At 42.7% G+C, this 17,353-nt stretch overlaps 1 protein-coding gene across 11 annotated transcripts in view; it reads left to right on the forward strand.

Moving 5' to 3' along the window:
* ADD1 (adducin 1) overlaps window positions 1-17,353 on the forward strand; it is a gene marked incomplete at its 3' end in the record, with an annotated part of 72,964 nt that overhangs the window by 32,247 nt on the left and 23,364 nt on the right. For all 11 annotated transcript variants that reach the window (XM_081304076.1, XM_081304072.1, XM_081304070.1 and 8 more), the window contains 3 exons: window positions 2,765-2,979; window positions 8,858-9,020; window positions 11,507-11,658. In XM_081304076.1, coding sequence (XP_081160202.1) covers window positions 2,785-2,979; window positions 8,858-9,020; window positions 11,507-11,658 — 510 coding nt within the window. In that variant the 5' untranslated portion in view covers window positions 2,765-2,784. The remainder of the gene's footprint in view (window positions 1-2,764; window positions 2,980-8,857; window positions 9,021-11,506; window positions 11,659-17,353) is intronic.

Raw genomic sequence — 17,353 nt, forward strand, 5'->3', positions numbered from 1 at the left:
TCACATTAACAAAACCCAAAGCCAGAATTGAGAAAGGCCAGGTATAGGTTTGTACTTGAAAAGTAGGGTCATGCTTAGTCTTGACTACTGAGCTCAGAATGTGTACATTTTAATTCTAATCTTATTTAAGGAGTGGAGTGCAGGCAGGCCTGGTATGTAGACCTTCTCACGCCATTCACGGTTTTGGCAGTTTCCAGCAAAAGGGAAGCAGCTTGTCTTATCTTGAACATGTTGGCTTCACAAAGAATCTTTTCTTTCAGGACTCTGGGAACCCTGGGAATCAAGAAGCAAATCCCACCCGTTACTTTCTAGCTAAATAAGTTTCCTCATCTTTAAAGTGAGCAGAATAATGGTGTATCAACTCAGGGGCATTGAGAACAGATCAAGCAGTGTCCAGCATGCAGCCTGGCTGCTGGCCTCCTCCTCCTCTCCTTTAATTGATATTTATGTTTTTTTAGCTGTTTATTCCAGCCCAGAAAGCCATCCCAGGATTGAGTAGCTTAAAATGATTACTTTTTCATATGTCGTTATTTTGCAAATCATGAATTTAGGCAAAGCTTAGCTGGGCAATTCTGCTCCATGTGGCATCCATTGTGACCCCTTGATGGTTTTCAGGGTCTTAAAAAAATATATTGTTTCAGGGCTGGGATTGTGGCTCAGTGATAGAGCGCTTGCCTAGCATGTGTGAGGCCCTGGGTTCAAACCTCAGCCCCACATATAAATAAATAAGTGAATAAAATAAAGGCATTGTGTTCATATGCAACTACAAATATGTATAAAAAAAAACTCTTTAAATAAAATTACTTCAAATATCAAGTTGTGGCAGTCCTTGACATTCCTGGATGTGCCTTCTCGGGCAGGACTTGAAAATGCCTCCTCTGCCCGTGGTTGCCTCCTGTGCTCCATGGTGTCTTATCCAGCACAGTGTTTCCTTGTGAGGAGGGCTACAGCTTCTCCCTGTCCCTGGCTTTTACCTGTGCGTGTGGTGTCCAGTAGAAAGCCTGCCTTGGCCAGCGCCCAGGATCTAGCTTCTTGTCTTCTGCACATTATATAGTGTTTGCTGCTGGGTTTGGATCTGTGGTCAGGCGGGCACCAGCTACTTTTTAGTTGCTAATCTGATTAGCCCTTAACTCTCTACCTTCTCATCTCTGTGGCCTGAGGAGCTGATGCTCAGTCACCCACCATTAGAAATCCCTGCCAGTGGCCTCACAGACATTTGTCTTGTGTCTTTTACTTCTTATCCCTTATTTATTAAAAGAAAACATTTTTTTTTTAATTTTGTTCACAGCCTCGCACATGCTGGGGACTGTGGTAGGTGCTAGTTCCACAGTTCAGATGGCCAGTTTCCCTGTGGCCTTGGCTGTTGTCTGTGGTCACAAGGGCCTGAAGTTGGAGGGAGGAAACCTAGGGAAGTTCGTCAGGGTAGCTGTGGGCCAGGCCAACAAAAACTGCTGAGACCTTTGTGTCCTGCTCACAGGTGCTGCTCCTGGGTTGTCTGTCCTTCCCCAAAGGTCCCCACTTTGCCTCTCCTACACAGCTAGTGTAAGTTCAGTGTCAGTGATTTGTGCTTCCTTCTCCAATTTTCCTTAAGAAAAGGCCCGTGTTTCTGACTCCTCTGGCCCCGTGGCTAGTAGCTGCAGACACTGGTCCCAGGCTGGTCCTTTTCTGGCTGGCTTCTGTGACAGCTTGGTGAACCCTTTAATTTCAAACATCCCCTGGTCTCAGAGTTTTTGTTTTAACATCTCAAACAGTGCCCCTGCCTTTTACAGTGAGTCTGTCTCCTTGCTAAATTGTGTCTGAACTGTTTCCGGAGCGTGGTCGTGTCCAATTTTTGTGCCCAGTGTACAGTGAACTGGATGTAGGAAATACTCTGTATGCTGTATGTATATTTTTGAAGCAGTCTTTCAGTATTTTATAGGAACAGAAAAGGAACTATTAAATGATTAAAGGCATTGCTTAGGGATTAAAGATGAACATTATATAGTATGTAAGAACATCATTTTAGGTGAGAGGTTGGGTTAAATAGAATGCAAAGTAAGTAGCCGTGTCAGCAGACTTAAATTTGAGCCCTCTTGGCATCTTTATATTGTTCACTAACTGGGGCATATTGACACTTCTTGTATTTACTGTTATTTATTCTTGGTACCAAAAATGTGATTGTTAATGGGGACTGTTTCCATCTGCATGAATGTAGATGTGTTAATAACTTCTCTTCCTCTGATCTGTTTGGGGAATGCTTTGCAGAGATACTACTGATACATTTTTTGAAAACGATTAGAAGTCAGATTTCTCAGGGTGGTGTGCGTGGCTCAGCATAGAGCATTTGTTAGCGTGTGGAAAGCCCCAGCTTCATCCCTAGTACTGGGCAGGGATGGGGTGGGGGAGGAGAAAGAAATCAGATTTCTCCAGAAATGAGCTGTGCTGCTATTAGCAGATCCTTTTTGTGTGGGATAAATCAAGAGTGTGAATTATCATGTAGTCAGAAGTTTAGTGTTCAGTTCTCTTTGGATTTGTCAGTGGACACAGTAGCTTTGTTAGATTGTTCTCCTGTTGTCTGATAAAGAACATGGCCACTGAATATGGGGGACGGGAGACTACCAATCAGCTTGTGCCTCTGAAGCCACAAAGAAACCCATAGGTCATGGCTCCTATTGTTAGTCATTGTGTCCCCATGCTGAAGGTTATATTTACCAGGCTGATGTGCTCATTATGAAACGCTGTTGGACATTTGAAAACAATAATTCTTTTTATTTTGATTCTGTAGGGCCCTAGAAAGAGTGTACAATGAATGGTGATACTCGAGCCGCAGTGGTGACCTCACCACCCCCAACCACAGCTCCCCACAAGGAGAGGTACTTCGACAGAGTGGATGAGAACAATCCAGAATACTTGCGGGAGAGGAACATGGCACCAGATCTTCGTCAGGACTTTAATATGATGGAACAGAAGAAGAGGGTGTCCATGATTCTGCAAAGCCCTGTAAGAGGAGTGCTTTCTCTGAGCAGATGTGATCTTCTTATGCTGTTGTATGAGTGGCCTCATCATTTTTTCTAACACAGGAAGTAGTACATCATATCGAGATAGATGGTTGTTGAAGGAGTTCAGCTTAGTCTGTGTTTTATCAGACACAATGAAGAATCTTCAGTGTCAGAATGGAGAGGAGGCCTTTACTTCTCTTTCTTCCTGTCTTAACTGCTTCTCCAGAGGGCTTACTTTTTAATTTACTTATTTTTTGGTATTAAGGATTGAACCTGGGGTGCTTAACTACTGAGCCACGTATCTAGCCCTTTCTTTTTGTTTTGAGAGAGGGCCTCACTAAGTTGCGGAGGCTGGTCTTGAATGTGTGCTCCTCCTGCCTCAGCCTCCCAAGTGGCTGGGATTGTAAGTGTACCACCATAGTCCCTGGCTCAGAAAATAGTTTTTTTTTTTTTTTTTTTTTTAGGTACTAGGGATTGAATTCAGGGACACTCGACCACTGAGCCACATCCCTACCCCTGTGATGTATTTAGTCTCACTGAGTTGCTCAGCGCCTTGCTTTTGCTGAGGCTAGCTTTGAACTTGTGATCCTCCTGCCTCAGCTTCTTGTGCTGCTGGGTGTGTGCCACCATGCCCGGCAGAAAATACACACACACACACACACACACACACACACACATATATTTAATATAAGACAGCGGAATGCATTACAATTCTTATTACACATATAGAGCACAATTTTTCATATCTCTGATTGATACACAGTACATTCACACCAATTTGTGTCTTCATACCTGTACTTTGGATAATAAGGATCATCACATTCCACCATCATTAACAACCCCATGCCCCATCCCTTCCCCTCCAGCCCCTCTGCCCTATCTAGAGTTCGTCTATTCCTCTCATGCTCCTATCCCACTATGAGTCAGTTTCCTTATATCAAAGAAAACATTCCGTATTGGTTTTTTGGGATTGGCTAACTTCACTTAGCATTATCTTCTCTAACTCCATCCATTTACCTGCAAATGCCATGATTTTATTCTCTTTTATTGCTGAGTAATATTCCATTGTGTATATATGCCACATTTTTTTTTTATCCATTCATCTATTGAAGGGCATTTAGGTTGGTTTCACAGTTTAGTAATTGTGACTTGTGCTGCTATAAACATTGATGTGGCTGTGTCCCATGTGCTATTTTTAAGTCCTTTGGGTATAGACCGAAGAGAGGGATAGCTGGGTCAAATGGTGGTTCCATTCCCAATTTTCCAATAAATCTCCATACTGCTTTCTAAATTGGCTGCATCAATTTGCAATCCCACCAGCAGTGTATGAGTGTACCTTTTACCCCACATCCTCGCCAACACGTATTGTTGTTTGTCCTCATAATAGCTGCCATTCTAACTTGAGGTGAGATGAAATCTTAGAGTGGTTTTGATTTGCATTTCTTTAACTATTAGAGGTGATGAACATTTTTTTCATGTATTTGTTGATTGATTGTACATCACCTTCTGAGAAGTCTCTCTTCAGGTCCTTGGCCCATTTAGAAAATCATTTTCAACATCACATTTAACTGCATTAAATTGGCAACCCGATGGGGTCAACCAGAATGTATCTTGTTCACCTCTGTAGTCTCTCTGTTTTCCCCTGGAACTTCACTAGCAGTTCCAGGTGACATTTAGCTAGCTGCTACATGTCTTTACACATGTTCTTCCCCGAATGCCCTTCTTCTGCCTCTCTCTATCTCCCTCTGGCATCCCTGTGAAGTCTCGCCCAGGGGGAGCAGGCCCTCCTTTCTATGAGCTGTTTCTGACTCCGGTCCATAATGGAACACTTGCAGGACTGGCTTTCACCAACCACTGGCTGAGAGGTTCCGCCGTTGCTTGTTCTTCCACATATCCTTGGCATGACACTATTTCAGACAGCAGAAAGGGGAACTTTCTTTTTCTCATCCACTCCTCAGAGAATTAAGAACTGTGTGCACACCAAGCGCTGTGATAACGCTAGGGATAAAACAGTGATGTTTTCAGAGTATACCTATTAGAATTTTCTCCGCCCCATTTGTTGATACAGTGGGAGGAAGGAAAGATAGATTTGGATGGTTTTTACCACCTAGAGTCTGAGAGCATATCTTGGCTTCATCATTTGGTAGTCCTGTAACTTTGGCCAAGTTTCCAAGTTTTTCCCTACCTCAGTTTTCCATCTGTAAAGTAGGCTCCTTTAGAATTGTGACAGGGGTCAAGTGGGTGTTATGTGTAAAGCTCTTAGACTGTCTGACGTGGTGGGGTTTTGCGCCTGAGCAGCTAGAAACATGGAAATGAGCATTTCTAAGTCTGGGGAGAAGAAGTCCCCATCTCAGCATTCCCATGTGGAGTGGGATTTTAAGCCTGAAGTTCGGGGAGAGATCTAGGCAAAGAAGCCAGCGTGGGAGCCCTCAGCACACTGTGTGGGCAGAGGAGCTCATCAAGGGAGGAGTGCTGGCAGAGGAGAGGACTGAGGGCTGTGCTCTGGGAGATGGGCAAGAACTAGCAGAAGAATCTGAGAAGGAGCAGCCAGTGGCGTGGGAAGAAAACCAGGAGAAGCCCAATGCAGGGAGTCTCTGCAGAGGCTGGAGAGGTGGCTGGGCAGAGTCCTGCAGAGCCTGGTGTTGGTCTTGGGTAATTTGGTGAGCCGCAGGTGAGAAAGACAGAGCCCCTGGACTCCAGAGGGTGTGAGGGGAGAATTTGGACTGTAGAGCTGGACAGTTCTTTGAAGCCTTTTGCTAAAAGGGAGCACAGAAGCAAGGCAGTAGCTCGAGGGGGTGTGGGACTGAAGAAGTCTTCCTGGTCAGGTGGGTGAAATGACAGTGCGTTTGCACACTGAAGGAGCTGTCCAGGGGAGAGGGAAAAGCCATGGCACAGGAGAGGGGGACTGCAGATGTCCTGCCCTTTGATGGGCCAGATGGCATGGGAGCCAGAGTGCAAGCGAAGGGTGGGTCTCAGCCCAGTGAAGAGGGGGAGGCGAGTGGGGCACTGCCTTGATGGCTGGTGGGTCCAAGCAGGAGCTTGTGAGGTTTCTCCTAAAATAGGTAGGATCACCTGCTGAGAATGGGCACAGGGAGTGGCACAGGAGACTGCAGGAGAGAGAGGGCATGAAGAGGAGTGGGGCAAAGGGCCAGGAGAGTCAAGAATGGTCTGGGTTATTGCAGATAGGGACCGAGCAAGAGGCCATAGACTTGGGTCAGAGAGCGCAGAGCAGTTATGTGGCCCGTCTTCATTCCTGCCTGCCCCAGCCCCTTTGCCCAGCACCAGGAGAGGGAAGGAGAGTTGAGATTTTTCCACATGAAATGGTAAGAAGTTGGAGAAATGACTTTATTAGGTCTAAGCTCGGTGAGGTCAGGACACGGAAGGTGAGGGTCATGATGGGGTGGAAGAAAGATGAGTTGGCTGCTAGGAGTGGACATATCCGCAGGATGGCCTCGGGATCCAAGAGGGGCATAGTTACCAGGAATGACAAGGCCTGGGGTGTGGCCATGGGATTGGGGGCTGAGGTGGGCTGGAGGAGGGGGGATCTGGAGGCGGAGAGGCAGCACTAAGGAGACTGAGCTATTGGGAGTTGAGACCACAGGATCAGGGCGAGGGCCTCGGCTGTGCCTGCTGTGGGAGTGGGTGCCGGGTGCAGGGGGGACCTCCAGGACTCCTGGTCACCGCCCAGCTAGCCCCTGGCCGTTTGTGCTGTGGATGCACAGGGCCTCTGCACTGTACCTTTTCCCTTTTGTTTTCTTCACTAAGGTTTGGAGTTCTTTTCTAAAGTTTGTCCTCAGTCTGTTCATAGTGGTGTAAGTGGATTTGGAAACCACTGAGATGGGTTGGGTGAGTGTTCAGCCTGAGGGCCCTGAGCGCAGAGGGCCTGTTCCTTCAAGGCTCTTGCACGCCCTGTGGCCAGCATTGCTTACCTGCTAGAGGCCAACTGTATCTCTCTCATTTATTTTTTCTTGGTTCTGTGGATTGAACCCAGGGGTGCTGTACCACTGAGCTACACCCCCAGCCTTTTCTGGAATTTATTTTGAGCCAGGATCTTGCTGAATTGCCCAGGCTGGCCTTGAATTTGAGATCCTCCTGCCTCAGCTTCCTGAGTTGCTGGTGTGCACCCCTGCAGCTGTCCATTGATTATGTTCTGATGATTTATTTCTTGGTTGGTTTTCCCTCCCTTATTGACCACCACAGAGTATGATCTGTGATATTACGTGTCATGATGTGGTGGTAGGTTCTTGAGAGGGCTCTTTTTCTTTTTTCTTTTTTCTAAGTACTGGGGATTGAACCCTGGAGTGCTTTACCATTGAACTACACCTAGGTCTTTAAAAAAAAAAAAAAAAAAATATATATATATATATATATATATATATATATATATATTTTTTTTTTAGTTGTACATGGACACGATATCTTTTTTTAAAAATATTTTTTAGTTGTAGTTGGACACAATTGGACACACTACCTTTATTTTATTTTTTTTATTTATATGTGGTGCTAAGGATTGAACTACACTGCACTTGTGCTAGGCAAGTGCTCTACCCCTGAGCCACAACCATAGCCCCTCTTTATTTTATTTTTATGTGATGCTGAGTATTGAACCCAGTTGCATGATAGGCAAGCTTTCTACCCCTGAACCACAACCCCAGCCCATTCATCCAGACTTTAAAACATTTTTTTTTTTTTAGTGAAGGCCTCAAACTTGCCATCCTTCTGCCTTAGCCTCCTGAGTTGCTGGGATTACAGGTGTGCCCCATGTTGACTAGCTCTTTAGTGGGCTCTGGGGTGACACCTACTTCTGCTGAATTACTAGCAGTGGATTTTTTGGTGCCCACATCCCCAGGCTGTCCTTGGCAGTTTTCCGCTGATATTCCCAGTTCAAGCAATGAAGAAGTAGAAGTTAGTTGAATGGGGGATCATCAGGTCCCTAGAGTACTTACGATTACGAGTGGGTCATCATCAGGGCGCTCACGTTTTCATAGTGGATACCACTTACAACTCTCTGATAAGAAGATGAGTATTTCTTTATAGACTACATGAAAAATTGTATTAATTAAGTTTACGGAAACTATAAAATATCTGCTGTTACAATAGTGACTTTATATTACAAGCACCATCAATCCAATGGAACCTTTTTGAGTAATTTAACATTTGGTAAAGGATGTATACATTAGGGTTCCTTTTTCCACTTTAAAAAAGTAATTTTGGAAGCATTTTGGAGAAAATACTGGAAAGCACAAAATAGAATATGAAAATTACTAGTAATTCTGTCACTAAGAGAATTACAATTAATGTTTTTAATGAATTTACTTGTAGTCTTTTCTGTTTAGATATATATTTTACTCTTCCAGAAACTGGTTATATTGCTTTATGACCATTTTGACTCAAAAATACACCAAGAGCCATTATCTGCCCTTAAGTTTTTACAGCTTTTGAATGTGTACATAAAGTTCTCAGGGAATCTACTCAGTCCTCTGTTGTTAGAAATGGAGGCTAACTTTCTCTCTTTTTTCCCCTTTCTATATTGGGGATTGAACCCAGGCTTTAGACATGCCAGGCAAGTGCTCTACCTCTGAGCACCCAGACCCTGTTCTTGTGTTTTGAAAGTAATGCTGAAATGCATGTTTTTATGAACAAATCTTGAAGGACATCCTGATTATTTTCTTGAAATAGATTCCTAGGAATACCTGTTTATATTTTTAAGTTTTTATTTTATGAAATAACTTAGTAGAAAAGAATGTACCTTTTATATTCCCAGTAGTAATGTATGAGAATCTCTCTTACTTTTCCAGCAATGGCTGAAAACAAACAAATTGGTTTATGTTATAGTCACCCCTTAACATACAGAAATGTTATTTCACTTGTTTTGTTAGGCTTTCTGTGAAGAGTTGGAGTCAATGATACAAGAACAATTTAAAAAGGGGAAGAACCCCACAGGCCTATTGGCATTGCAGCAGATTGCAGATTTCATGACCACCAATGTACCAAATGTCTACCCAGCAGCTCCACAAGGAGGGATGGCCGCCTTAAACATGAGTGAGTAGTTCTTATCTTTTTGGTGGTACTGGGGGGATTGAACCCAGGGCCTTGTACATGTGAGGCAAGCAGTCTACCAACTGAGCTATGTCCCCAGCCCCATGTTGAGTAACTTGGAAATTAATGTGTTTTAGTCAGTTATGGTGAAAATGAGGCTGTGAACCCAAAATGTCTTGAATGTAGAGGACCCCTTTCCTATTAAACTGAGAAGATTCAGTTGTTTCCAAGGCACATGACTTTATGTGACTTCAGAGGCCCTTGGTGGATTAAAGTGGCTAATCGGGGATCATGCTCACGTGTAGCACATCAGTTTTGACGGAATTCATTTCATCCAGGCCAGCATTTCTTACACATGAGTATTTCTTACCTGACCTGCCAATTCTCAGTGCTGCTTACAAACTAGTGAGAAGTGCCCTGGTGAGGGTGAGCGCAGAACAGCCTTCAGGGGAGTGCACTGTGGCTGCCCACAACGCGCCCGACCAGGCAGTCTGGCCCCCTGCTTGTGGTGTCCTGGGTTGCTGCCGCTGAGTCCAGCTGGAGAGTCAGACCTGGCTGACTCTCAGGTCACACAGGTTGCCTGCCTGCTCTGTGTGTTCTCAGCAGGTGACTGGCGGTCAGCAGCTGTACTCTATTAATGTCTGTGGAGCACTGAGAGTTGTATTTGGTTGGCCAGCTGAGGATTCTGTCCTGATGTCTGAGGCTGTGGCAAGGTTTTCATGTGTGTGTGTGTGTTTTTTTTTTTTTTTTAAGGCGGGGGTACTTTTTTTTTTTTTTTTGCAGATTTTCATGTTTTTAACAGGTTTCAATGATATTTGGTATGAATTAGATAATAATAGATTTTTAGTTGCATATTGTTTTCTAATCAAAGATGAAGCAAAAAAAAAAAAAAAAAAAAAAAAAGGAAAAAAGAGAAAGGAAAGAAAAGCAAAGGGAAACAGACCTCCTCCTCTCTCGAGTACTTTTTCCTTCTTGTGCTACTGCTGTGGCGGGGACCCTGGCACGGTGTCCAGGGTCCAGTGCAAGGGTGAGCGCTCAGTCCTGGCGTTGTGCCTCATCTTATGCACAGCACATTTAGCCTCTGGTCAGGTGTATGTCAGGTTGGATTTTCATAGATAACCTTTTTGAAGTTGAGGGTGTATCCTTCAGTTTCTATTTGCTGAGAGCTTTTATCCTGAACGTTGTTGGATTCTGTGGAATGCTGCTTCCGAATCTGGTGAGATGTCCTGTGGCTGACTTCTTCAGTGTGGTGTGGGGAGTGCACTGACTACTGTTTGAATGCTGAGCCGTCCTTGCATTTCTGAGATGAGCCCTACTGGTTATGACTTTTTTTTTTTTTTTTTTTTTTGGTAATTTTTTTAGTTGTAGATGGACACAAAACCTTTTATTATTTTATTTATTTATGTGGTGCTGAAGATCAAACCCAGTGCCCCATGCATGCAAGGCAGGCTACCACTAAGCTATAGCCCCAGCTCCTAAAGCCTCATTTATCTACTGCTGGATTATTTGCTAAGGTTATATTAAGTACTTTTTGGTGTAGGAAAGTTTATGAAAAGCATTCATCTATTTTTCTTGTGATTTCTGTGTGTGATTTGGGTAGTAAGGTAATGCTGCCTCATGGATCGAGGTGGCAAGTGTTCTGGAAGAATTTGTATAGACTTGGTATTATTTCTCCCTAAATGGTTGACAGAATTCATAGTGTCATCTAGGCCTACAGTTTTCTTTTTTTTTGGTACCAGGGACTGAACCTAGGGGCGCTTAACCAGTGAGCCACATCCCCAGCCCTTTTTAATGTTTTATTTAGAGATAGAGACTTGCTGAGTTGTTTAGGGCCTCCCTGTGTTACAGAGGCTGGCTTTGAACTACTGATCCTCCTGCCTCCCAAGCTGCTGGGATTACAGACGTGTGCTACTGTGCCCTGGCCTGGCCTAGAGTTCTTTTTGTGGAAATGGTTGTAACTGTAAATTCAGCTTAATAGGACTTTTTAGGATATGTGTTTTTAATTTTTAATTCTTTTCTATATCTTCTTTAAAAACCAGCTTCTAATCTAATCAAAAACCTTAATTTTTTTTTTTCCTAGTTTTTATTTTTTTGGTATGGGGATTGAACCAGGAGCACTAAACTACTGAGCCATAGCCTCAGCCCTTTTTATTTTTATTTTGAGGCAGGGCCTCACTAAATCGATGAAGCTGGCCTTGAACTTTTGGTCTTCTGCCTCAGCCTCCTGAGTTGCTGGAATCACAGGTGTACACTACATGCCCAGCAGTACTCTGAGTTTCCTTCTAAGCATGCTACAGATTTGGCTTCCTTTTCTCTCTGTACTTCTATCTTACTTATAGTAATTAATATTGAAGAGCATTGTTTTCTGTCTTTGAAGTTTTTGAGACTTTATGAATGAATGTGGAAGATAAACATCTCAGAACTTACGTTATTTGATTTAAATTTGATAGGAAACACTAATATTTGAGTTTTATTTTTCTTCATTCCAGGTCTTGGTATGGTGACTCCTGTGAATGACCTCAGAGGATCGGACTCCATTGCTTATGACAAAGGGGAGAAACTGCTGCGGTGTAAACTGGCAGCGTTTTATAGGCTGGCAGATCTCTTTGGGTGGTCCCAGCTCATCTACAATCACATCACGGTGAGTGTCACACGGGGCAGGCGCTGAGCAGGAGTGGAATGGCCCACGTCTGGCACCAGCCCCTGCAGTGAGGAGAGGGAAGCAGCCTTACAATCCTTTCTCTTCAGATGCTGGACTAAAGAATGATCTTGAGAATTGGCAAGTCAGAAGTTATGAGGATAGCTGTTTTTCAAAATTTCTTTCTTGCCTGGTAACCTAATAAATGAGTGTTTACCAAATTATAGGCAGTTCCTAAAAATCTTTTTATACTTAAAATTTCCTTCCAAATCAGATCAGGGTCTTCTCTTTTTCACACTTATCTCTTCACCTGCTCCAGTTTTAAGCTTTTTTTTCAATATAATCAGTCCATTTCTTTTCTGCAGTACATTCTTGTAACAAATATTACCGGATATCTACTTTCTTATACCAGGCCTTGTTCTAATTTGAATTATGTCAGTGAATGAGGAGTCTAACCCTGGTGGGTGGTTCCTTTTTCGTTCTAACCATCAGCCCTTATTTGCTTGCTTTTGTCCATCTTTCTTTCATGGTCCATCATTTCAGTCTTGTGCTACTTGCTGCTCCTGCATCTCTGCAGCCATATCCTACTGTAGAGTCTCATCACAGAACCCATTGGCTTTCTGCTATCTTCAGAGCTCCAGACCTGCCCCCCAGCAAATGACCTCATTATGCCACAGAAAAAATGGGATGCTTTGCCATTGTGTCCTCCTGGCGGCCTCTCCCAGGGCCCTGCCTCTGATCAGACTTCCTCTCCTGGCTTGGCACCTCATCTGCTCTTGCCCTTTTACATTGTTCAGGCATCAGCAGGTGTCTTTTTAGTGTTGTTGTTCTTTTATAGAGATGGCTTTTTTCTCTGAACTGCTTCTTTGGGTTGGTTTTTAAACTTTTGCAATCGTGTGTGTGTGTGTGTGTGTGTGTGTGTGTGTGTATGTTTCCATTTAATTTCCTTTATTGGATATTTAAAATTATTAATACAGTACCTACTGTTGTAACATCTCTCTTAGGAGGGCCACTTAGATTGTTTAGTCCTTTTCTCTCTCTCACACTCACGCACACTGGCACACATGCATGCACTTGCACGCACACACACATGCGTGCACTCACACATGTACACACTCCCATGCTCACACACTCATACTCACACACACACTCCCACAGGATGGTTTTCCGCACATGGACTCGTGCCCAGTGGTGCTTGGTTCAGTTATCTTCTGGACTTGAAGGACTGTCCAACCCCCTGAGCTGATAGTCTAGAGCCCACCCTTGTGGCCCATGTGCTGGGTGTCTGAGACTGGACATTGATCTCAGGCAGGGCTCCTGAGTTGCCCTCTCACTTATTCATTCTCATTGTTTAATGTGAACTTGACAATTACAAAATGCAGGCTGCTCCTGTCCTGCCCATGTGCTGCACTTACATGGTATGGTGCGCAGCTTCCCATAGCAGTGGCCTTCCCTCTGTGAACTTCCTTGTTGATTGGCTCCACCCACAGCAGTGTCAGGTCTCTAAGGGGTGGTACAGTCCTGGACCCTGCTGTGGCCCAGTATCAAGAATGGTGCCTGCATAGGATCCACGCCATTAGTACCTGTGGGGTGATCAATGGAATGACAGCCCCGCTGAACTGAAATTACCCCAGTAAAATGACAAGCAAGAGCTGCTAGGCCTTGTGTTTTTTGCTCAGTAATCCAGTCAGCCAGCACATTGTGGGCTCCCTGGTGTCTGCTGGAAAGTTGCTGGCCTCTGGTCATCATGCTTGACAGGGTGCTCTAGTGGAGACTCAATGCTGGATAGTTGCCTAAAAACTAGTTCCAGCTGTAATGTTCCAGAATGTTTCCAGCTGTAATAGGAAATGTAATCCATGGCTTGAATAAAAGCTTCACATTCTTTGCAGATTTTTAAAATGCTGTTTACCACTAGTCCTTTTATAACGCTATATTTAAGTAAATCTGACTCATGTAAATTACGTGTTTTTTCCTTTAATTGTTTAGGAATTGATAGAATTAAAACATTATAGTTAAGTGTTTTAGTCTCCTGTGAATGGTCACTTGGGTCTTAATGCTGAGTGAAAAGAAATCAAAGTTACCAAAAATATTTTCTAAAACTTGTGAATTAGAACTATAGTTTTTGAGGAAGAGAGATTTAAAAAAAAATATATATATATATATAGTTTTTATTTTTTTGTTTTATTATTTGTGGCTTCCATTTTTTGTTTTACTAAGTATTGTCGTATAGATACTTGACAGAAAAGAAATATTAATTAATGCATTCTGCTGTCATTTATTTTTAAAAAATCAATAAAAATACAAAAAAAGATATATTAATTAAGTTTATCAGTGCAACAAAATGGGCCGTTCCTTTCTTGAAAGCAGGTCAGGAGGATTTTCCACTCAAGGGATTTAAAGTGCTGACAGGTCTCAGAGGACTGGATTGGAAGGTCTAGACTAGATCTTTGTTGTGAGATGGTGTTGGATTTAGAGCCTTTGGGTAGAGGACGGGCAAGCCAGGGTGGCCCAGCTAGCATGGAGGACTCCACATCTTTCCTTGTCCATAGCTGGGGGTGTCTGTATTTTGCACTTTCTCCTTTTTGCTTCAGACTCAGAGAATTGTATTTTAGAGATCTGCTAAGCTCACAAATGGAAGTGTGTCAGGAGGAAATAAAGTAAAACATTATGTACAAATGTATTAAATATAGCATTATTTATAGCAATGAAAAATTATCCAGCAATAGAAAATGGCTTGGGGCTGGGGATGTGGCTCAAGCGGTAGCGCGCTCGCCTGGCATGCGTGCGGCCCGGGTTCGATCCTCAGCACCACATACCAACAAAGATGTTGTGTCTGCCGAGAACTAAAAAATAGATATTAAAAATTCTCTCTCTCTCTCCTCTCTCTCCTCTTTCACTCTCTTTAAAAAAAAAAAAAAAAAACAAGACACTGTCTCAAAAAAAAAAAAAAATGGCTTGGTTATTTTTTAAAAAATATTTTTTAGTTATAGATGGACACAATGCCTTTATTTTATCTTTTTATTTTTATGTGGTGCTGAGGATCAAACCCAGTGCCTCACACATGCTAGGCAAGTGCTGGGCCACTGAGTTACAACTCCAGCCCCATGGCTTAGTTACCCAACATCAGTTTGAAAGAACATTATATTCTGTGAAAAATAAACTTACGTGAAACATGACAAATAAAACATTATTAGAAATGAGAAAATATAAAATATGTCTATTGTTTACAGCAGTGTGAGAATATGTGTACATGTAGACAAAGGAAAAAATGATTTAAAATAACTATGTTTTTTAAAAAAGTGAACCCTGACAGTATGTTTCTAAAATTTGCATGGTTTAATTCCTGATACAAAAAACAAAAAAAAAGTTATAGCCTAGGTCGGTGCAGTGGTGCACACCTATAATCCCAGCTGCTTGAGTCACTGAGGCAAGTGGATCACAAGTTTGAAGCCAGCGTGGGCAACTTAGTGAGACCCTGTCTCAAAATAAAGATGTCTAGGAGGTAGCTCAGTGGCAGAGTGCCTAATACTGCAAACTAAAAAATTTTTAAAAAGCTTACAATCTGGAAGATTTTGCCCCATATATACCTAACAAATTAATATCCAGGATAAAGAACTATCAATAAGAAAAGGAGAAACCAGTATAAAATACACAAAATGTAAGACAATAACTTCACAAAAAGGGAAATGTCTTTAAAAAAAATGGAATGTTGCTCATTGGTAACCAGAAAATTGTCAGTTAAAATCACAATGAAATATGTTGCAGACTTCTGATTTAAATTTCAAAGAAAAAAAAAAAGATGATTGTGGAAGCCCAGAACTGTTGAATGCTTCAGGCAGGAGTGTGCATTACGTCATGCCCTTTGGAAAGGGACTTGGTGTCACCTCCTCGTTACCCCCTGGAGAAACTTGAGCATGTACATCAGGATACAGGTGCAGGAGCTTTCATAGTAGCCTGGTTTATACAGCAGAAGCTGAAGCCACATGCCTTGAAGGGAGAATAGATGCATAAGCTGTAGCATTTCACAAAGTGGCTGCTGCCCAGCTGTGAGAGCAAGCTGCAGCCGTGTTTTGGAGGACATGAGAAACACATTGGGAAAGACACTGCTGAAGAATGCATAGAGCAGGCTTCCACCTGCATGAGGCTCATAAACAGAAATTAAATATCATGCTGGGCAGAGATGAATGCGTATGTAGGAAAACTGTAAGGAAGAGAAAGCCTATTCTTAATATATAATTCAGAATAGTAGTTATTTTTGAGATTTGGGGGAAATGGAGCTCCTGAGTTGTTATTCTATTTCTTAAGCTGATTGATGGGTTCATGGCTGCTTGATTTGTTATTATATTTAAATTATCATATACTTTCCCTAACTCCTGGTTTAGTGCTCTACCGTTGAATGACACCCCCAGCTTGAATTTGAAGATCATATACCTTCTAAATACCCTTGTATGTGGGATTTCAAAATAGAAACTTAAGATAATCCAACAGAATCTAAATTGAGTTTTTCTTTCTTCCATCCTTATTTTTTCTTTATTCCAATTAATTAAACAAATTCCTTCTTTTATTTTGTTTTGACCCAACTTGGAAGTTAAGGCAGTTGCTTTGTTTTGCTTTAGATAGTCAAAAAGGTCAGTGTACTTTTTTTAGGTAGAAAAGAATTGACTTCAAGAAATAAAACATGCAGCTGAATCACCATTGATGGGAATGTGCAAGCACAAAGCATGCGTACGCTTTGGAAATACCCAAGAGAGAGAGCCCAGGCCCCGAGCAGCAGAGTTGCATGGAGATGGGTATTACTGAGTCCGAGTGTAGAGAAATTGTTCGTGATTTACTACTGTTCCTCCTGCTGCCAAGAGCAGTAGTGGTGGGGCAATGCCATTTATCCAGAGCTCTCTTGTGAGTAGGAACCCTTACCAACCCCGTTCTACTGAGAGAATCAGGTGAGTTTAGAATGAGGGTGACATTAAGGGAAGCAAGGATAGTTTTAGATACCTGAGACTTGTCAGAGGTAGAGCTTGCTCTGTGTTGCACACCAGCAACTGTCATGAGAGATGGGACAAGGCGATTCTGCTCAGTGGCAGGACTGCCTGATCAGTAGGTCTGTCCAGGTGTTTTGGTGGTTATTGCAGTATCACGGTGCCTGAAACATAGGCCAAGAATTGCTGAGTGATAAATGGAGCAGGCCCCATTAGGATGTGCCCAAGCCTACCCTCAGTTAGATGGGATTTTCTTGTGGGCAGGACGCTTCTGTTTTACTGCTGTGTTCCTTGTCTGGTGTGTGCTTGGTGCATAGTGCCACATCTGTAGTGAATGAATTTTTTTTGGAGAAACATACTTTGGAAGGAGCAAAGAATAGTGAGGTGGTGTTTTTTCTGATGAAGCCCTAAGGAGAGATTGTTTTCATTTATAATTTTTAATCATTTTTCTATCATGCCACAGGTTTTGAGTATTAACAAAAAACCATTTTGACTTTTAAAAAATAGGTTTTTGGTTTTCCTTATTATACCTCTGAGAGTGACCTTCTTGCCCATTTGCAGTAGAATAACCTGGTATCAGAGGGCTAGTGTGGAACTGGTTATTCTCCACAAATCATTGTTCATGAGTGCCACCAGGAAGCACTTAATGTACTTTATGTTCAATTACTATGTGATATAAACCCAGAAGGCTTCCAGTGCCTCTTGGTTTGTGGTAGGCTCTC

This window comes from Spermophilus citellus (genome assembly GCF_964194105.1).
Source record: "Spermophilus citellus genome assembly, chromosome: 8".
NCBI classification, from domain to species: Eukaryota; Metazoa; Chordata; class Mammalia; order Rodentia; family Sciuridae; genus Spermophilus; species Spermophilus citellus.